Source organism: Vespula vulgaris, chromosome 11 (assembly GCF_905475345.1).
Source record: "Vespula vulgaris chromosome 11, iyVesVulg1.1, whole genome shotgun sequence".
In the NCBI taxonomy this organism is placed as follows: domain Eukaryota; kingdom Metazoa; phylum Arthropoda; class Insecta; order Hymenoptera; family Vespidae; genus Vespula; species Vespula vulgaris.
In genome coordinates this window covers 1,632,006-1,655,000 of record NC_066596.1, presented here as the reverse complement: position 1 = coordinate 1,655,000, position 22,995 = coordinate 1,632,006, and the positions used below count along the sequence as shown (strand labels likewise).

The following is a 22,995-nucleotide window of genomic DNA, read 5'->3' as shown; positions in this document are numbered from 1 at the left end:
TATAAAAATAACAAACATCGTCGTGATTTTATCGCAGAGATTTTATTTATAGTTCGAAGCGTTCTTACAATTATAAAAGTATAAAATAGTCGTGTAAAATAACAGACTAACAATAAATCAATAGATTTACAGTAATAGATATAAAAAATAAAGGAGAAAGAATAAAGAAAAGAAAAAGAAAAAGAAAAATACGGAAAAATAAAATAATGAAAATGACTCGTCGAACAAAACTTTGAACATTATCGATGCTAATGCGATTGAATAACGTGATATCGATCGATCGTCTAACGTATTTTCTCTTGAGATTAATAATGATATAACTATATAATAATTTTATATAAGATAGATGTTATGTACTTAGGGTAATTCCTTGGAGACATTGAATACTCAGGTCATAGGAAACATTGAAGGATAATCCTTATAGAGATTCCAAAATCGATCGTTGTATGTCAAATACGACGTAATGAAATATAACATTAATTTAAAATAATAATAATAGTAATAATAATAATAATAATAAAAATAATAATAATAAAAATAACGAGGAAGTAACTAGAAGATATTCGACTCGACGATAATAAAAGAGACTTCAATAGCCTTCGTTACAAACAAACCGAGTTCTTCGAAACCAATTCAATCAGCTGATTATATATCAAAACCGGGCTGATCTAAGTGGATACTAATTACGTTGGTAAATAATCATTATTCTCATATTACTTTGTTTCTTTTTGTCTTTCTTTTTTTCCTTCTTGCTTTGTAATGAAACGGAAACGTAAAAAGAATTTGTTCTTTCTTTTTTCTTCCTCGTCTTTTTCGTATTTTTTTATTTTTATTTTTCTCTTTTTTCTTTTTTTTTTATTTCGATCGAAAGAAAAGAACTAATAATGATGATGATGATGATGATGATGATGATGATGATGATGATGATGATGAAAGAAAAAAATAGTCAATTTCTCCGATATCCTCATTTACACCGCCATTGTTCTCTATCAGAGAGCTAGCTACTTTATAGAACACGTTTATTTCTGTTTCACTGTATATACGTTAATATAAATGTCTTTTCGTAGAATATAGACAAAGAATAAGGAAGAAAATGATGTTTCAAAAGTAATAATCGAACGGATTATTACGTTCGAAAGTAAAGATAATTCAAACGTTAAATATTGAATAGAAAATAAATATTTTAATAGATTTAATTTAATATTTTCATATATAAAACATATCAGATGTGTATACGTTTATCTAAATTTACATTATATAATAATCTCATTTCGTTTATGTAACCATTACGTACATGATTTTCTAAAAATATCTACTAATGAGAACGTTCTATATATATATATATAAACTTCAATAAATAATTTTTCCATATAAAATATATGTAATTAAAATCTTTTATTTATATAATATCTGAAAAAAAATGAATAAATAATTTCAATATAGAATACATTAAATATATAATTATATTCGTAATTAAATAATATAATAAATTTGATTGAATTAATATAAAGATTTACACATATCCTTTTAACGAGAAATATCTACCATTAGAAACGTCAGCTTTTTATCCTGAAATACGTCCTCCCCCATCTCCTACCCGCATAGTCCACCCATCCCCAATTCAGCCAGCCTTCGGCACACTACATTCCTTTTAACGTGAGATCGAACGCGTCTACTAAGTTAAAATACTCCCCGTCAGAAGCAGAACACTATCCAATAAATCTCCATCATCTATTGAAAATCAATCATTTGATGGTTAATCGATCAATGAATTAACTTTCTTTTAGCGAAAACCAACGAAAATGATTTTGGGGATTGTCGTGAATCCCTTTTAGCTCGATTTAATTTCTATTACGTATCTAGTACATGTAACTCTATCTATATGTGTTCGTTTACATGTATATATATATGTGTGTGTACATCTATGTAAGTATGTACATACGTATGTTTGTATATATATGTGCATCCGTATTACATATATATATATATATATATACATGTATGTTCATTCGTATGTGTGTATATATATACATGTGTACTATGTACGTATGTATATACATATATATGTACACCGTATGTATATATATATATATATATATATGTATATGTATATATGTATATGTATGATATATGTGACAACAAGCGTCCGATCGTTCATATCGAACTGTCACTATGTGTGTATGTGGTAAGTATACAACACGTACACACGTATTTCGAACGAGAGAGCTTCTAAAATGGGCAACAGCTTACGCGATAACCATCGTTAAACGTTCGCTTCCAGGGCATTAAACGACATCTATTTCCTATCATAGACAAGAGTTTGTTAATGGCAGCTTTTGGTGGAACTAACCCTTTCGTCTATTATCGTCCCTATCGGCAAATTTGAATTATGTTATCTCTTATATATACATGGAAGATTTGTATTATATTTTCATACTCGACCTTTTCTTTCTTTTTTTTCTGTTTTTTTTTTCTTTTCTTTTCTTTTCTTTTCTTTTCTCTTTTTTTGTTTTATCATTATTATTTCTAATCTTTTATAGTTTTCTATTGTCAATTAGATAAATGCCATATAATCGGAATTAGATAAAATTCGATTGTAGTGACAATATTAGAAAAGCATCGTGATAACGATTTATTTATCGTATTCATAAGATAATACGTAATTTGTATTTAGAAATAATATTTGTTTCTAATATGATTTATTAGAAATTTGTTATTGAATGTTATCGTGCGAAAAATCTTTTCGATCAGAATATTATGATCGTTATTAAATAATTAATATCTTTCGATAACTATATGTATACATAGGTGTGTGTGTATATGTACGTCAATCTTTTGTTTCTCTCTTTTTTTTTTTTGTGATAATAAAATCAAAAAAGAAAAAACAATAGAGATCAAATTTTACAACGTAGTATATCTGTCCAAATAAACTAGAAAATGTAGAAGTACGAAATAGGAAATAAAGTTTGTTTGAAATAAAATGTCAGATCGGATGTAACAAACGTGAACGTACACATTGAAAACAAATAAATACATATGTACATACACGCATGCATGCATATATAGTTTCGATTTGTTCAATGCGTAAACGAACGATCCTGGACGAGACAGATTAATTATCACTTTGAAATTTGAATTAGAAGCTTGAATCGCGGTACAATAAATTAATTATAGTCTATATGCATTTAGTCGCGTGCTTTTAGGAGAGAAAGCTACGCGTTAAGTAAGTCAAAGCTAAAAGCCTTTAGGTGACATTTTGATTTTATGAAAGAAAAAAAAAAGGGGGGGGAGACCACAAAAAAAATGTTAATGAATATCGTTGAAACTAAACACTTTACGTCGTTGATGGAAAATGGTAGAGATCGACTCTATGGCACTTTTTATTCGTCGACTTTTTATATACACATTTTAATTATTTATATACAATTATTTTTATGATTATTATTATTATTATTATTATTATTATTATTATTATTATTATTATTATTGTCAAGAAAAAAGTATAAAAGTGAAAGAAAAGTGGTGAACATTTAAATTAAAAGTATATTTAAGAAAATGTCATTATAGATTCTTTATAAATTTAAAGTAAAGAAATCGCCATCTCGTTAATACGTGCATCATCATCATCATCATCATTATTATTGTTATTATTACTATTATTATTGTTAAAAATAAGAAGAAAGAAAAAACTATATGTAAAGCGAAGAAAACTTACGAGCAGATTTCTTCGAAATCCTTTTTTCTCATTGAAATATTTATTATCTTTAAAATGACAAACGTTTCTTTCGAACGAGCCTGACCATGAAGCAATTTAATATCTCACTCCGATCATTATTTTTCTGAACTTTATTTCTCTCTTTCTTTCTCTCTCTTTCTCTCTATCTCGAAAGAAAGAAAAAAAAACATAAAAACAAAAAATACCTAACATTTATATGAAAAAAAAAAAAGAAAAGGAAATGTCTTCTTTCTTCTTTTTTTTTAAATTAACCAAAAGAAAAAAGAATGAAAGAAAAGAAAAGTGGAATCGAAAATGAAAAAAAAAAAAGGAAAAGAAAGGCATAACGTAATTTGAAAAAGGACAAGAGCTTTCTAGGTACTTTCGAGAGTCCTTATCTTGGCGAGACTGTTAAAAGCGCCGATTTAATGAGGTTAATGTAACCAAATCCTTTGAAAAAAGATAAGCCGTAAAGAGGGAGAAAGAGAGAAAGAGAGAAATACTATCGTGCAACAACCGACACCAAGGTGTGATAAAAAGCACGAGTAAGTTCGTACCAATTAACTCCAGTCGGTCTATAAATCAGTCTTTAAAGCACGTATCGATCGTTGTATAGAGTTCGAAGAAGCATGAAATTCAAAAGAAAGAAGGAGAGAGAGAAAAAGAGAGAGAGAGAGAGAGAGAGAGAGAGAGAGAGAAATCAATGACATTATCGACTACCAATGAAAAAGAAAAAAAAAAGGGAGAGAAAGATAGAAATGGTGAGAAAGACAAAAAGTAAAAGAAAAAACAGGGCAAGAAGTAAAAAACAAAAAATAAATAAATAAAAATAAAAAACAAACACAATAACGACAATTAGGACGAGAGGACACTGTCAGCTAGCTCTTCGCAAAAAAGGCACGAGGACAAGAAAAAAAAAATGAAAAGAAAAATGATAGTAGCAATTACAAAATATATAACTAAATAGATAATAATTAAAATGTACAGAGTTGTACCGTGCACATCGTGATCTAATTTGGAAAAAAATTGTAACTTTTCGTAAAATTAATTTTAATTTTTTCCTTTCCTCTCTCTCTCTCTCTCTCTCTCTCTCTCTCTCTCTCTCTCTCTCTCTCTCTCTCTCTCTCTCTCTCTCTCTCTCTCTCTCTCTCTCTCTCCCTCCTCTTCTTTTCTTTTTTCTTTTTTTTTGAACAGCCTACGTGACGTACATTTTATTTCTCTTCCCCTTTTTACGAGCACCTAAAAATATCAAAAAAAGTTCTTTTTTTTTGTTTTTCGATCGAATTCAACGTGATCGGTGTACAACATTTCTTCCAAATGATTACACCAGTTATCAGTAATTCAGCATTCAGTATACATACATCGTTCTCAATAAGATAAATGAATTCGTTCTTCTGGTACGATCTTCCATTAAAAATATTTCGATAAAAATGTATAAGATCGAGATAGATCCATTCGTAAGAGATTACTCGATCCGTTAAAAATGAATAGATCGAGAAAATGATTAATATCGAGATAAATAGATCGACGTTCGTAGATCAGTAGATTAGTAATTTCATTCGCGGATTATCAATTTCGAAAATTAATTCGAAACAAATATAGAAGTTAGGCTATAGCCAAACCGATTCGTTGAGAAGTGGGAAAATGATGGAGGAGAGAGGGTGGGGAGGGGGTGGGGAGGGGGAAGGGAGGGTGGTTGATTGGTCGACGGGTGACGGAGTGGGGTAAAAAAAAAAGAAAGAAAGGTTAGAGAGAATCGGAGAGAGCTCCACTCACCGTTAATGGGGTGGAGCTTGGTGTTGGGCATCTTGCAATGTGCGGTGTGAAGAACTAGCTCACCGGTATCGGCGGCAGCCTGCAATAGCATCTGCTGATGATGGTGTTGTCTGGTGGACGATCTATGATGATGTACGCTGTTCAAAACGATGTTGCTCGATGTTCTGCTCAAGGCTTTACGTTGTCTCACCGCCTCCTTGTAAATCTTGCAGTACATCACTATCATCACCAGGCCTGGTATCCAAAAGGACACGCAGGAACTTATCACGGCATACGGACGATTCACTATGAATGCGCAGACCTAAAAAAGAAAGCAAGAAAAATAAAAAATAAAAAAAAAAAGATGAAACAGGAAAAAAGTAGAAATGAGGAGAGTGAATGACATAAGAGAGAGAGAGAGAGAGAGAGAGAGAGAGAGAGATTAAAAAGGAAGAAATGTTTCGTTCTTATTCTTTCTTTCTTTTGGTTTGTTTTTTTACTTTTTCTTTTCCTCAATAATGTTCGATATACGATTGATTTATAACGAATCGATAAAGTTATCGAGACGATGCGATACTCAAAATATAATATTGTATTTTTAATTCGTCGTTAAGATTGAACCGTGGTCTATCATTCTTTATTAGAAATATTAGTCAAAAGCTGATAGGCATTTTAAGGTCTACGATCGATAGTAATCCCCTTATAAACGAGTGGAAGGGTGATGTACGGTTATATTAAAGTTAAGGATTCGTACAACCTCACCTATATACTCGAGGTTATCGGAGCATCGTACTTCGAACTGTCATGAGATATTTTTATCGGAACCGACAGATAAAAAGAGAGAGAAGAACAAAAAAAAGAAAGAAAGAAAGAGAGAGAGAAAAGGAGAAAAATAAAGATGCTTTTAAATCGAGTTTCTTCGTAACGAGGAACGACTAGTGACTTATGGGATCGAAGAATTTCATTTATAGAAGGATTACCAACGACGATGTCTATTTCCGTTTCGTTCGAAGCTCATTAACGTGAAAACTTTTTTAAAAGTAATCTTAAAATTCTTCGTTATTCGACGAAGATTCAGTACTGAAAGAAAGAGGAAAAAAACAGAGAGAGAGAGAGAGAGAGAGAGAAAGAAAGAAAGAGAAAGTTCTTTCTTCGAACGAGTTCTTGAAGTTCGATAAATCGAACGAAATAGGAAACATCAAAAGTTTCTATAAAAGTTTCATTGAAAAGTCAACGGTCAGTTCATTTCGAGAAAGAAAGAAAGAAAGAAAGAAAGAAAGAATGAAAGAATGAAAAAAAAAAAACAGAAAGAGAGATAGAAAGATAATACATACCTCAGGATTTTTAACCATGAATTCAAGATGTTCTTTGGTAGTATACCAGCCCATAAATATCGGTATGAAGCTGATAAGAGCTGGTAGAATCCAAGCACTTCCAAGCATACATCCAACGGTACCTTGTCTCATAATGACAGAATATTCGAGTGGACTAACGATCGCATAATATCTGTCAACGCTGATGCAACAAAGATGTAGGATCGAGGCCGTTGAGAAATAAACATCGAGGGAGTTCCATACGTCGCACATGAAACGTCCGAATAACCATCTGCCGCCTGATAATTCGACAGACGCGTTAAATGTCATTGCGCACATTGCTACCAACAAATCGGCTGCCGCCAAACTAACGACGTAACAATTAGTTACAACACGTAATCTACGATGCCTTCTAACGCTAGCTATCACCAATGCATTTCCAAGAACTGCAGTAGTTATTATACTACCCATTATTATGCCCTTGATAACAACAACAAATACGTTAACGTTATCCGCTAGATTTTCTACGGTTGGATTTTCAACCGGTACAGTGGTGACGTTGTTACTACCACTACTACCAGTGGTGGTACTACCGTTACTTCCTGTCGTTGCCGTCGGATCGACCCTACATGGTATACTCATTGTTACGGCCGCCGCCGCCATTACGTTCAACATCGCGAACGTCTAATTACGATTATATCTTCCCTCGTACCTTTCGTTTTTTTATCGTACTTTCTATTGCCGATCGGCATTATGTATCATTCGGGATAATTATATCGAATCGAGTTTATATTCTTCTGAAATTTTTCTTTTCCTTTCTTCTTGTTGATACTTTATATTTATATGTTTATATATATATATATATGTATATACATATATGTGTATATATCTATGCACATGTAGGTGTACGTTTGTACATATATATGTATATGCGATTTGTTTCATTGAATTCTTCCGAACGTTAGATTATTTCATCTTTCAGAAATTTCACGATTCCTCGCGAGTCTTTCTCGTGGATTCTTGATAAGACATTTTCTTCTTTTGGCCCTTAGAGCCACCTCGTACGATCTCGCTGAGATTCTCATTGGTTCGTAGAAATGATCGTTGACGAACTCGTTCCTTCTTCTTCTTCTTCTTCTTCTTTCTGTTTTTTTTTTTTCTTTTTTTGTTCTGTGCACGTAGAGTCGCAGGCTTTATTACATAACGACGTCACATTTAACAATCACATCACAAATCTTCTACAAAATCATAAATAATTCTTTTTAAAAAATTTCCTATCGTTGTATATCGTTCTCTCTTTGTGTGAGAGAGGGTGGTAATACAGGAAAAAAAAAATCGTCGAATAAAAGAAGAAAAAAATGATAGAAATATTCGAACGACGTAATCTCACATTCGTGAAGTAAATGTTAGAGTATTCAAGAATTTGACGATTTGATTCGTGTTTTTTAACATCAATCCTTTCATGTTAACATATATTGTATCCTTTGAAAATAGAAATAAAAGAAAATAAAACCAAAAGTAATGAGAGGATTCAAGGGAGGGGAAATCTTGAGGGATGATGGTAGGGGTAATGTAGTTGGAGAGATAGATCGACATCGACATCGGGGAAAAATAAAGTGAACGTGAATGCGAACGATATCATGAATAAAAGGGGAAAGAAGAAAAGAAAGAAAGAAAAAAAAAAGAGAAAAAGAAAAAGAAAAAAGCATCCTGAATGCTCGCAGCACGAGGAAATACGAGACGGAGATAGATAGATAGATAGATAGATAGATAGATAGATAGATAGATAGAATTACAATGTAGATTACACCGAGTAAAAGTACATTCTTCCCGTTAGACAGTTTTAGACTCGTCGACTCCGTAATTTTCATTCTTCCGTGATAATACGACGAAAATACGAATTCGCATTGTTTCTATTATAGATTCGTCGAATTAACTTTTTCAATGTACGAGTTTCTATTCGTCGAGAAAATTGTATACCCAGAGAGAAATTTTAAGATTGACAAAGGTGGATTTGTAGATTGAACTATGAAATTATATTGTTGAAAAATTGATGAATATTCGATCACATTTTCGATAATTCGAAATATTTTTATATTCGATCGATCAGTTATAATAAATGTGTTATTATTATTTGTGATAAAATATCAGTGAATGATAGAAACGATCAGTATTATGTTCGTGATATCTTGATTAATACAAAAAGTCAATCGTCTGTGTTTCAATGAAACTATTTGGAAATAAATATAATAAGTTGTCGAAATGTATTAATCAATCGAAAAGGCAATTCTGACACAACCGCGACACTTCATTTTATTTCTATCTAAATAATTTATTATATATATATATATACTGGTCGTTCATTTTATGAAAAAATTTATTAATTAAAAAAAGAATTCTAATCAAAACTAAATACAAGTAAATGTTTATATCCACAGATACGAGAAAAAAATATATATATATAAAAACGTAAATTACCAACTATCTCCATTAAATATACGCGATACTTCAGTTATTATACCAAATGAGTTAATATCTTGTGTCACTTTAAATCATTTTTATTATTATCATATCATTATTATTATTTGTTTTTTCATTTCAATTCTTGCTTTATCTTTTTTTTAATTTTCTTACAATTAAAATCAATAATATCAATCTTCTCTCATAATATTGTATTTTCCTATACGATGATTTAATGAAATGCATTTGCAGAAAGTAAAAAAAAAAAAAAAAGCAGAAAAAATGTAGATACCTTCTCAATAAGTTATTTCGAGATTGTGAACATCGAATAATTAAAATTTCGTTATGAGATTCATGCGTTAAATATGATCTCTAGCAAGAGCAATTTCATTTTATTAATATGAAAAATTCGGAGAGAAAAAAAAAAGAGTAGAAAAAAAATATTCGACCATATATACTCGATTAATTTATCGAGAAACGATCGTCCGTTCTTTTGCACTCGGCTTTCGATGGATGACAAAATTTGATTATTAATAAAAGTTTATATTTATAATATCCTTGATTATCGACTATTGTTTAAATATACTTAGGATACTTCATTTATATTAAGAAAATTAATACTTAATATCTGTAATAATTTTTATGAAAACTATTATCGTCCTTAATTGTATCATTTTGATTTTGTTCTTTTCTTTCTTTCTTTGTTTCTTTTTTTTTTTTTTTTTTTAGAAATAAAATCAACAATTAAACGAATAAACACGCAATGTAATGAAACTCGTAACGATTAATTAATAATAAAAATTCAAAAAAGTATTAATTAACTGTGTGCGAGGTTAAGGAAGTTCAACAAAGAATAACGAAGTTTAAAAAAGTTGTACGAAACGTTAGAAAGATATTAGAAGATCTCTGTAGAAATTTATATTCGTTAATTATCCTGCATTTTGTTTATATAAGAAAAAGAAAGAAAGAAAAGTAAGAGAAAAGCTATTTTTATTTAGTTATTTTTTCTTCGCAATTAAAAGAAATAATTAAAAAAGCAAACGTTCGTAACGTTACGAAAATTATAACGATTTATTGTTAATAGGGATATTATAAGAGTTAGATAGTTCAATTAGAGAGAAGAAAAAAAGAGATAGAAAGAGGGAGTAAATTGAAAGAGAATTGGATTATTAGAAATAATGGAATTTAAGGAAGAAAATAGCAAAGTTTTTTGTAATTATACGAAATGTTAGAAACGTTTAGAAAAATCGTTGCAATAACTTTTATTTGTTAATTATTCTCTACAACGAAAAAAGAAAAAGAACAAGTTGATTTACAATTTATTTTACAATTAAAATAAATCATTGAAAAAGCAACCACGCGCAAAAAATTGTGACGAAAATTAATAAGAGAAATATTAGAAGAGTCACGTAATTCAATTAGAAAAAAAACAAAAAGAGAGAGAGAGAGAAAATTAAATTAGAAATATATAAATTATATTACCAAATATAATTTCTTTCTTTCTAAACTAATTCTATTTCATTCAATAATAATAACTAATACAGTATAATATTATTATATTACTATACTAATATATAATATAAATTTATTATTTTCCTAAATTATACAAATTAAAAAAAAAAATTATAATAAATATATATAATATATACATAAGTTATACAATACAAAAAATTATACAAATTAAATTAGAAATAAAATAAAGTAATAAAAAAAAATATATGAACAAATAAATAAAACGTAACGAATAATGACAAAACGAAGTTCGACAAAGTTATAACGAAAATATCAAAAAAAAAAAAAAAAATCTCTATGGACACAATTTTATATTCCGCTGATTATCCTAAACTTCTTCTTTCCACCTATCCACCCACTTTTACTTGCATTAAAAGTTCAAAGAGTTTATAATATCATTTATATAACGTCCTTTATAATATCGAGTTCATCTCCTTTACGATATTATCTCATTTTCGTCGAGGTATCATTATTTCTTGCAAATAATATAATATAATAAAACATTATGACGAGGAAAGTGAAAGTTAATTTTTCAAGATTCGCCGGTACTTGCCGGTCTTTAATTATATCGTCATTTTCATGCGTGAAACGAGAATGGTCATGAAGATGATGATGATGAAGAAAAAGAAGAAAAAGAAGAAGAAGAAGAAGAAGAAAACGACAACGACGGAACTTGTATTAAGAGGAAAGAGGTTAACAACTTCCCGGAAGCGATACGTGCCGTTCGAAAAGCGGATATCACGAGTACGACTCCGACCTCGAACGTCTCGCCATTTTAAACCCTCTCCCTAGTTCTCCGCCCACCCCCGTACCACCCCCGTACCACCCCCGGATCACCCCCGGATCTACCTCAGACCACCTACACTTCCATTCACGTTGAAATAAAATTATCTCGAGGATTTAAAATTATACATTTGCAGGATGTAACAGATCGATCGATCGATTGAAAAAATGTATTTTATCGAATTTTACAGTAATGTTAATAATTATTGTTATAACGTTATAATTATAATTATTCACATTACTGCAAAATGTTAATAATTATAACGGTAACATTGAAATTATATTATATTACCTATAGAAATCGGAAATAATTTTTTTCGTTTATTACAAAGTTTTTTAAAGTTCGAAAGATGGATTAAGTATAGATATTAAGATATATTACACGTAACTGTGTGAGTATATCGTTTATAACATTAGTTATTTTTTTTTCTTTCTTTTTTTTTCTGGAAAACAGATCACTTCTTAAAAAAAAGGAAGAAATAGATACTTTTGAAAAATATTTTTTTCATTGTTAAGTGACTTAAAAGGAAAATACTTTTAATTACTTCAAAGTATTTTTAATTATATATATATATATATATATATATATATATATATATATATATATTTTGTTGAAGTTTCCATAACTCTATTTCTATTTCTCTCTCTCTCTCTGTTTCTCAAACATTTGAAAAGTCAAATATTAGATCGCTTATAACCAAGTTATATACATATATACATACGTCTCTATGTATGTATTATATTGTATATCATACAAAGGTATAAAGAGTTTAAAATAAGAGAAGAGCCAATCGAATATAAAATAGAAGACAATATCCTTTCCATTTATCTCTCGAAAGATTTTAAATTATTTAAACAATCAATCACTATTTTCCTAGACATTTTACGCTAATTCTTTTGTTCAAATCGTATAATCAAACAAATATATATACGTGCGTGTGCATCTGTGAACATAAATATTTCAATATTTTTTTTTTCCATTTTTTTTTTTTTCTATTTTTATTTAAAAATCAAACTTTACTCTAGCAATTAATTGACGTAACAACGTAGGTAGATAAATAAAAAATAAAAAAAAAAAAGTATTTATAATTCACAACAGAACAATCATTTTGCGAAATGTTAACAGTAGGATGTTTAACAATTTTCAAACGTACAGTAAAATTAAAAAAATTTATTTACACTTGTTAAACATATCGAGACAACCTACGCGCGTTTACCATTTGTCACGTTATGTTAGTGAACCGTGTTATACAATAATTCGTTGCTTCTCTTTTTCTTTTTTTTTTTCTTCTTTCTTATTTATTTATTTTTTTTCTTTTCTTTTCTTTTTCTTGATAAAAAAAATGTTTCCCGATTTGTCTCACGATCTTTTATCCAGCTCTTTCTTTCTTCGATTATGAATCACGACGAAATCATTTAAATTCATGCTTCTTCTTCAATTTCTTTTAGCGATTTCATTTTGATCCAATATTTATGGAGTGTGCTCAGAAGATGGTATTATAAGAATATAACGAACTTCAAGATCGTCGACGAATTCTGATAAAAGTATTTTTTTTTTTTTTTTTTTCGAGCACACGGTTAACTTCTTCTTTTATTTACTTCTTTTTTTACTTATAATTCTTCGCGTTTGTTATATATATATATATATATATATAAAAAAAAAGAATCAAAAATGAAAAGAAAAGATAGAAAAGAATTACTAAACTTATTGAGAAAAAAAATTACTGACACTTATGTCATTTGGATGAATCAATTAATTAATTATCAACATTTTCAATATTTTATATACGAATACAATAATAATAATAATAATAATAATAATAATAATAATAATAATGTGATGTAAATTTAAAACTAACAACAAAGTTAATATTTCATTGGCCACTAATTATTATCAGAATTTTCAATATCTTATATCCAAATATAATAACAATCATAATAATGATATCTATATAAATGAATATGATATATGATAATATAATAATTGCATTGGTCAATAATTAATGTCAGAATTTTCAAGTATTTTATGTTCAAATAAAATAATAATAATAATAACAATAATAATAACAATAGTATCTATATAAATAAATATGATACACGATAATATAATAATTGGATTGGCTAATAATATCAGAATTTTTATTTTATTTTAATATTTTAGGTCCTAATAAAAAAAAACAGATACTACTCAAATAAACAAAAGTATACTATAATACCGGATAGTCCGAAAAGTTTTTCGATAATTTTAAAAATCGATTGATCTTTTTCACAGATTTTTTGGATTCATTTTTCTTATTTTGTTTTTCAAATTATAAACCTATGAAAAAGAAAAAAAAACGATCATACTCCCATACGACAAAGTTTCGTTCGTGACATTTCTTTTTCATGAAAAATTATATTATTTTTATATATATATATTATATTTTATATATTTTTTATAATTATACTATTTTTTTAATGAAAAAAAAAGACAAAGAAAAAAATGAATAAAACGTATGCCTCTTTTATCTAGATTGAAAATAGAAAACGATCTATTTTCATTCGAACGAATCGATCATATTTAAAATAACATAAATGAATATAGAAATGTACGAAATGAATGTAAAAATGAAAGAAGAACATAGAAATGAAAGAAGAATATTTTGCATACGTATAATAATTTCTTTTATATATATATATATATATTTTTTTTATTTTTTCATTTTTCTTCTTTTATTTTTTGCTTCCCTTTCGCTTTTCCAACGAATTTTCAAATTGATTTCGACGTGAGAAACACGACCGAACGATGATAGAAATTTTCTGAACAAAACGATGAGCTTCGAATCAATCGAGCTGACTGTAATGGTACCGCTTTGACGAAGATCCAATTATAGAATCTGTCGGAATTCTATGAACATGTACGTTGAGTTATGTCAACCGAGAAAATTCGAAATGTTCGAAAATAAAAAATAAAAAGAAAAAGAGGAAGAGAGAAAGAGAGAGAGAGAGAGAGAAAAGATAAAGAAATCTGTGTAAGCCATACTTCATAGACAAACGCATAAACGGAAGTTTGATATAAAATGAGAACGTTCAATTCCATGTTTCCTACGTACAATGGATTCGAAAGTTTTATCGATGAAAATGAAAAAATCTGTTTGGTTAGACAGATTAGAATTAATATCACGAAAATGACGAATACTTCTCTTTTTGTTTTTGTTTTTATTTTTCTTTCTTTTCTTTCTTAAAAAAATATGCATTAATATGCATTAATATGCGGCAAATGATAGAGAATTTACTATGGTTTTATCAAATAATAAATATGGAAGACATCTATATATATATATATATATATATATATATATATATATATAAGTTTAATTTATCGTTAATAAATATTTATATAAATGATAGAAGATAATAAATCGAAAAGTAAATAAATTATTTCATTAATATTCGTAACGTATTAATCATTAAATTAATTATTAATATATATATATATATACATATATGATAATAAAATAATAAAAAGAAAGGAAAGTAGAAAAAGAAAGATAAATTACGTGAAGAAACGCAATATACGTCGGATATAAAATCGACGACACAATAATAATCTTTTAAGCGAATATACGATAAGCTCTACAGAAATCTATTATATCGTTTAAAATAATACAAAAGGAAACAAAACGATGATAACAAAAAAAAAAAAAAAAGAAAGAAAGAAAGAAAAAGAAAGAGAAATAAAAAATAAATAATCTCAATTATACGTTACAGATATTAATATTTACATAATTTAATTAATAATAAAATAAAATAAAGTAAATTAATACGAAATATAAAATAAAGAAAAAAGAATGTACATATGTTACGTGATAAATTCAAACATGGCCGGACGTTTGATCGATAATATCAAAAATGTCTTCGTGTCCATCTAAAGGCAACGCAAATACGTAATTATTCACTATGCATCGTTTCGATATATTCTATGTATATCTCTGTGTATGTCCGAGACGAAAACGCTGGCAAATGAACTCGTCGATGTCGAAGCACGAAATCCAATTGGGAACAATTAACGAGACTATTGGTGTGTTCTGCTGACAAATATCCGACGACGACGCCAAATTCGACGGTGTGAGCTTCGAGAAAGTTTTACTCCCAGACAGGCCTAATATTGATTGAAATGTCCGCCGAAAGAGTTACTTATAGTCTCGTTTCACGCAATTTTCTATCTAATTTTAAACTGGATCGTTACTCATTCAATAAATTAAAAATAGGAATATAAATGATGTAACTGCATATACCTACAAGAAATTAATATAAATTATTAAGTATTCTTTTTTTTTTATTGATTCAAGGATATTAAATAACGATTGGATAAACGTTTAAAAAAATAAAATAAAATTCATCTAACGATTAATTATTATTTGGAATATATTATTTCTATTGTTTGAGGGTAGTTAAACGTTAGATAATAATTAGACGACTTTAAACTCGTTAAAGGAGAAATGTTTATCTAACGATCAGTTTCTAATTGGAATATCTACAAATGCATAATTGTTTAGAATCGGAATATATATTCTTTTGTACTGTTTAATGATAGTTGAGTGTTAGATGATGATTAGTCGAAATTGTTAAAAAAAGAAAGTTTATTTAACGATTAGCTTTCAATTAGAATATTCTCAAATATGGCGAAATTATATAACTAAAAATTAAGATAATAATTGATTGAAACTCTTGTTATTTAATTATAACGACTATTAAACAGGCAATTAAATATTGAGACTCGTTGGAAAAAAGAATAAAAAAAAAAAAAGAGAGAAAATTATTTTTATTTCTATATCAAAGGAAGAGAACAGATTCAATTCAAGTGATTTGGATAATTTTTGTATACAAAAAAAAAATAATAAAAAGAAAATAAAAAAAAGAACAAATAAAATAAGAAATAGAATGATGTAACAATAATAATAACAACAACAACAACAATAATAGTAATAATAATAAATGAACGAACGCCATCGCGAAAAGTTATCAAATTTTGTTACCTTTGTAAAATTCAACGATTTCACAATTTGATCGTGACTGAAATAAACGATCGTACGAATAGAACGATGTACGATATGCGATAAGGGATGGGAAAGATAACATCGACGGATCACCGTTACGTGGTTTCGATGAATGATAATTTAAAAGAAGATAACAAAAAGAAGCACAGAACGATGAGAATCGATCTAACGAGTCACACGACACGCCGCTCCTTCATGGGAACTTTATCTACGAAAATAATGGACGTACGCTCGAATAAAACTAGAAAAATTGTTGGATTTTTATATTCAATCCTAAGGATCCCTCGTTAAACTTATTAATAAATGTAATAGGGATCAGAAAATTGACGTCGAAATATTTTTCGGAACTTTCTAAAAACGAGAAGAGGAAAGAGAAAAGAAAAAGAAAGAAAATAAAATTCAATTATCGTCGAATAATGCGAAATCGAAAAGAAGCTAAGTTTTAACGAATCAATTCTCGAACGTTGATTCGAGATTTAACGAGTGGGAAAACGTGAGACTTTAAAGGAACGAATAAACGATCGAGTAAACTCGAAAATGGAATAAATACGAGAATCGTTGAACGGATTGCAAATTAATAAATAAACGAAACGTATCGCAGAAGGAAGTTGATTTGATTTATATCTTTAATTGTTTGATCATAGTATGCTATATTTGTATATTATTATACGATTAAATTTTTACGTTAGTTTTCTTTGAAAAAATTAACTTCTCAGAAAAGGTATAACAATCCGAGAGAAATAATTCGCAAAAATATCGTCCGAAAAAAACTATTCATCTTCGAAAACAACAGATGATCCAGAACCAAAAAAAAATGTTTTATTATTATATTTGATACTAACGATCGCTTGTTAAATCTATTGCAAATGGATGAAACAACGTGACGTATCGATCATGAAACTGATCACGAAATATTTTGTTGGTATTTTTAAAGAGAAGAAAGAAGAAAACAAAGAAAAGAATCCAATCGTGTCGAATAATGCGAAATCGGAAAGAAGCTAACTTTTAACGAATCAACTCGAACGTGGATTCGAGATTTAACGAGTGAGAACACGTGAGACTTTAAAGGAACGAATAAACGATCGAATAAACTCGAAAATGGGAATACGAGAATCATTGAACGCATTGCAAATTAATAAATAAACGAAATGTATCAATGAAGAAGAAGAAGAAGAAGAAGAAGAAGAAGTTGATTAAATTTTTATACTTTTCTTTGAAAATTTAAATTTCTTAAAAAAAGTAGAAAAGTCCGAAAAAAATAATAATCACATACGACGAGAAGAGAATTCGAAATTAGCTTAGAAAAGAATTATTCATTCTCGAAAATAATAAACGATGAAATAAAACTAAAAGGAAAAGAAAAAATGCTCGATTTTTATATTCATTTTTGATTCGTATTAAGAATTAATTAACAGCATGATAATAAAATGATAGAATAAATAAAGATAGTGTTGTAATGGATAAGTAAAACTAAGCACAACGTTAAGCACGAATGTTCCTTCTTAAAGAAATGAAATTCCACCGAAAAAAAAAAAAAAAAAAAGAAAAATTAAATAAAAAAGAGAAGAAAACTGAGAGAGAAAGGACAAACGAATTTCAAAGAATAATCTCACAGAAAGATTCGTGAATTAATGCGATGAAAGAAGAAAAAGGAAGAGAAGATGTAAATCGTCAAAAAAAAATAAAAAAATAAAAAATAATGAACGACCGTACGAGCTAATGCAGAAATAATTTTTCAAATCATTCAGTTTCGTTCGTACGATCATCACATTGCAATAAAATGAAACAAAGTATTTATATGATGCACGAAAATTCGCATTAGAAATTTTAGCGAAAGAAACTTTAGCAAAATCTCTCGTAAAAAGAAAAAAAAAAAGAAAGAAAGAAAAAGAAAAAGATAAAGATAAAAAGAAAGAAACGTACGAACGGACATTCAATTCCCGAAAAAAAAAAAACGTAATACGATAAAGGAAAAAAAAAATAATAATAATAATAAAAAAAAGAATTTTCAAAGAATAATCTCACAAAAAGATTATAATCACGACCAAGCCCATCCGATGAAAAAAGAAAAAAAAATGTACATATTTCACGAATTAAAGGGACGAGTTATAAAAAATACGAACGCGATACTAACTCGTTGGAAGGTCTTAAAATTATTTTGCTCGGTAGTATATATCTTGAAATTTTAATTACCTGCACTTGGACATGCATATTCATGTAATCTTTCTCACATGCTGTTCTTGATAAATTCATTTTCATTATATTAGTTTTCTTCCACATCTCTCTCTCTCTCTCTCTCTCTCTCTGTCTCTCCCTCCCTCTGTCTTTCTTTTTAACATCATTACAAATATAACTTTATATAAATTCTAATTCGAGTGGTCCCTTCGATCTAAAGAAAGAAAGACTAAAGAGAAAGAGAGAGAGAGAGAGAGAGAGAGAGAGAGAGAGATAGAGAGGAATGATGATTTTCAAGGACAAAAAAAGTCGTCGTCGGCATAGGACACACTAATTAATGGACATCACAGTAACCTTTCATCATTTTTCATCCTATCTATCCAACCTTAATTAATCTCAAAGAAAGAAGAAAAAAGAGAAGAAGTTTTTTTGTATCGTTGAATTCACGAACGATCCCCACTCTTTCCTTTATTAGTCTCATTACGATCTCTATCGCTTTGTTTACCTGTCATACTAAACTCATTTGTCGATCAACGATAACGTACATTTGTGTAATAATATATACATAAATAATATATATATATATATGTATAATACATATTTACGTATATTGCATATCGTGTTCATTCTTATAAAAACACTGTTCGTGATCAAACCGAAAAAAAGAATTTGTGTTCGTTATATAAAAAATCGATCAAGCTGTAAAAAAAAAAAAATTCCAATTCTAATTCGATTAATTTCTAAAATAATCTATCTATCGATGAATAATTTTATATCGTAGACGATCTTTCTCTTAGATGCATCAAAAACTTTTAAGCTTTCCATTCCGTGATAAGGATACAAAAAGAGAGAAAAAGAGAGACAGAGATAGAGACAGAGACACAGACACAGACACAGAGAGATAGAGAGAGAAAGAGAGAGAGAAAGAGAAGTCTTTAGAAATACAAATTCAAAGAAAAAAAAGAGAGAGATAAAAAAGAAAAAAAAAGGGGGAAAAATGAAAAAGGAGATCGACACGGATCGAGAACACTCGACTGACACGACTCTTGACCCTAAAACCTGCATCGTCCAGGGTCTACGCCGTTCGATGAATCCAACGTCAAGTATCGATTAAAGTTCCGCGGGAAGTGCAGCCTACGACGAATCGTGCAGCCCTAACATACGTGTATATATATATATATATGTACATATATAAATATATGTATGTATGTATGTATGTATATATAGACACACGCGGTCCCGTAAACAACCCAAAGAAATCCCAATAAAAATTGCAAAAAATCTACGTCTCCAATTTTTCAACCAACCAACCAACCAATTCACCCCAGCTGTCACCCCACCCTACCCTACCCTACCCCACCCCTTTCCTTTTCCCTAAAAAAAGAAGCATAGAGTGTTCGAAAAGAATAAATGGATGATAATCGTTTGTAATGCGGCAAGGTCAACGAGCGTTGATTTTCATAGGATATAATAGAATAGAAAAAAAAGGAAGCATTGAAAAAATTCATCCGTAATAATCGCTGAATAACGTTTGTAAGAGAAAATTTGTTGTAGGTATTAGAACGAAAAATGTATCAAGAAAAAAAAAAGAAAAAGAAAAATTACGGAGAAACGAAACAAAATAAAAAGTGTAATAAGAAAAAAAAATGCACTTATTTCATTCTATTACACTCGATTGTGTATAGAAAAGAGACACGCGCACACGTTTGGAGAAACGCACGTACGCACGTAAGTAAGTAAGTAAGTAAGTAAGTAAACGCGCACACACATATACACGCACGCACTCGCACACATGCACGCGATATAAAATGAAAAAAAAAAAAAAAGAAGAAAAGGAGCGAAGAAAAATAAAATGAAATCGAATAAAATAGAACGAAATAAAACAAAGAAATGAAATGAAAAAAAAAAGATATATATATATATATATATAAATAAAATAAAACCATGGACGATTACGATAAACTCTTTAAATGTATATATCTATCTACTAATACTTCACGAATTACTCTGGTTAAATGTTTTCGTAGGGACGATAACTCGTAAATAATTCGTTCGATTACATCCAATCAACGTTACCAATCGCGTTAGTTAATTTTCGCGCGCGTAGATGTAAACTTTCATTCATCGTTTTGAAACGACAGATCGTCCATGCGACGAATAAGTGTTACGCGAGGGTTGCAAAGGCCAACCGTGATCTAAAGTTCAGCCCGTACCGCGGGTCAGGGCGCACTGTCCCTGCTTCCAACGAACGATCATGAGATTTCGAGAAGTTGACACTTGGTGGAGCCACCATCGACCGAGCAGCGGCGCAGCCGAAACGACCCTTTCGAACGATTCTACACCCCCACCCCTCCCACTACCACCTATCTCCCATCTCCCATCTCCCACCTTCCACCACCCACCTTCCACCTCCCATCTCTCGACCCACCACACTATCATTGCTCCAACCTATCTCTCTTCCCTCTTTTATCATTCGTATCACTGATTTCTTCTTTCTCTGTTATTGTTGAAAGGATTAATTTTTTTTTTCTTTTTTTTTTTCATATATATATATATATATATATAAAATACGATCGTCGTGTAAAATACGTATCGTATCTTTACGACTCTTAATGGCTCGACGTTGTTTCGTTGTAATGTTCTAAAATTTTCTTTCTGATTTCATCGAATTTCCATTCGCGATGTCGACCAACTGTGAAATAAATTATCATGGGTAGTGGTGTTTATTTGGAAATAAGAATAATCATACGGAATGGATTTATTGTGTTAAGTGAATGTCCAACGAAGATTGGAACGTTCGTTATTTACGTTCGATGATATTTTCATGATAACTCGGTTTTGGTTCAATTTTCTTTTGGAAATTTGTATTATTTTTTGTCTTTGTCAGATCGTGGTTTATCGTTTATGATAAATTTAAGAACGAGATTATCGGAATGTGGGAATATTTAAAAAAAATAAGGAATTAAGAATAGAAATTAATCCTTGAATGCATGCGATCGGAGAATTACAATGTATTAATAAATTTGTAATATCATTTAATTGTACATTGTAAATGTCATATATGTAATTATTGTATCTAGGAATCATGACAATGTCGTTCGTTTGTTATTTATGCTAATTTCTGTTTCTTCAAAAATATCAACAAAGAGAAATGAAGAAAACAAAGAAATATCATGCATTAAAGGATCATAATGGCGAAGATTTTGCATAAATTATTTTTGTAGCAAAGAAAGTCCTTACATTTCAAATATTTCATTAAATCTTTCGAGTTATTTAACTTCCTCTGATTTAATATTTACTTACAATAGTCAGTCAGTCAATCGATAATTTTTAATTCGAAGATTTCGTATATATCCCGTTTTCTTCCTTTTTTTTTTATTTTTTCAAAAATTCAACATCCTTCGACGTGACTTTCGTACTAACTTATATTCAAAAAAAAAAAAAAAAAAAAAGAGTACTTTTACGACAGAAAATAATTCACATTTATGACTAATAATAAAAGAGTGATTCAATTTTTTTTTTTTTTTGTTATCCAACTCCACAATTGTTTATCGAAAAGAAAATCTTCGCATTTTCTACTGAAAGATTATGTCTTTTCACGTAGATGCACAAATCCTTGAAAGAATACGAATAAAAAGAAGAAGTAGTAGAAGTAGCAGTAGAAGTAGAAGAAGATGAAAAGGAAAAAGGAAAAAGCCGTAATATCGCTCTCAGGGGAAATCGTAGTCGTCGACCATCTACTATGGCACTGTTCGAATCCTCTTACGGTAAATGACCGAGCATTGAACGAGAGAGAGATAGCTATAAACGTGTGTTGAACGAGAGAACGAAATGACCATATACGTTCAAAGTTACTTGAGAATTATTAAACATTTATTTATTATACTTTTTTTTTTTTTTTTTTTTTTTTAATCGAAACAATCATGTTATTGAGTCACGTAACGACGTTACTTGAAAATTATTAAACAGTTATTTATTATATTTTTTTTCTGTTTCTTTCTCTCTCTCTTTTTTTTTTTTTTTTTTTTTTAATTGAAACAATCACGTTAGATATCACGATCAGATTATTACTAACAAATTTCAGTAATTTAATAATATCCAATAACATTTATACGAATAATCACATTTAATCACATTTAAACGTCTTTGATGCAAACGATAAAAAAAGAAACAAACGAGTATATCTAATCTCAATATGACAATTTATAGAAATGATTTTTCATATGTAATGTAAAATTATATT

At 29.0% G+C, this 22,995-nt stretch overlaps 1 protein-coding gene across 5 annotated transcripts in view; it reads right to left on the bottom strand.

Annotated features, from left to right (window-relative positions):
* Positions 1-21,163, bottom strand: part of LOC127067615 (octopamine receptor beta-3R-like) — a 128,968-nt gene extending 107,805 nt beyond the window's left edge. The window contains exons 1-3 of one of the 5 annotated variants that reach the window (XM_051002775.1): positions 20,759-21,163; positions 6,805-8,021; positions 5,555-5,792 (exon numbers count right to left, since the gene is read on the bottom strand). In XM_051002775.1, coding sequence (XP_050858732.1) covers positions 5,555-5,792; positions 6,805-7,458 — 892 coding nt within the window. In that variant the 5' untranslated portion in view covers positions 7,459-8,021; positions 20,759-21,163. Of the gene's footprint in view, positions 1-5,491; positions 5,793-6,804; positions 8,022-18,770; positions 18,847-20,758 lie in introns of those variants that run through there. The other 4 variants (XM_051002771.1, XM_051002772.1, XM_051002774.1 and 1 more) reach the window with 4 other exon arrangements.
* Between the last annotated feature and the right edge of the window lie 1,832 nt (positions 21,164-22,995).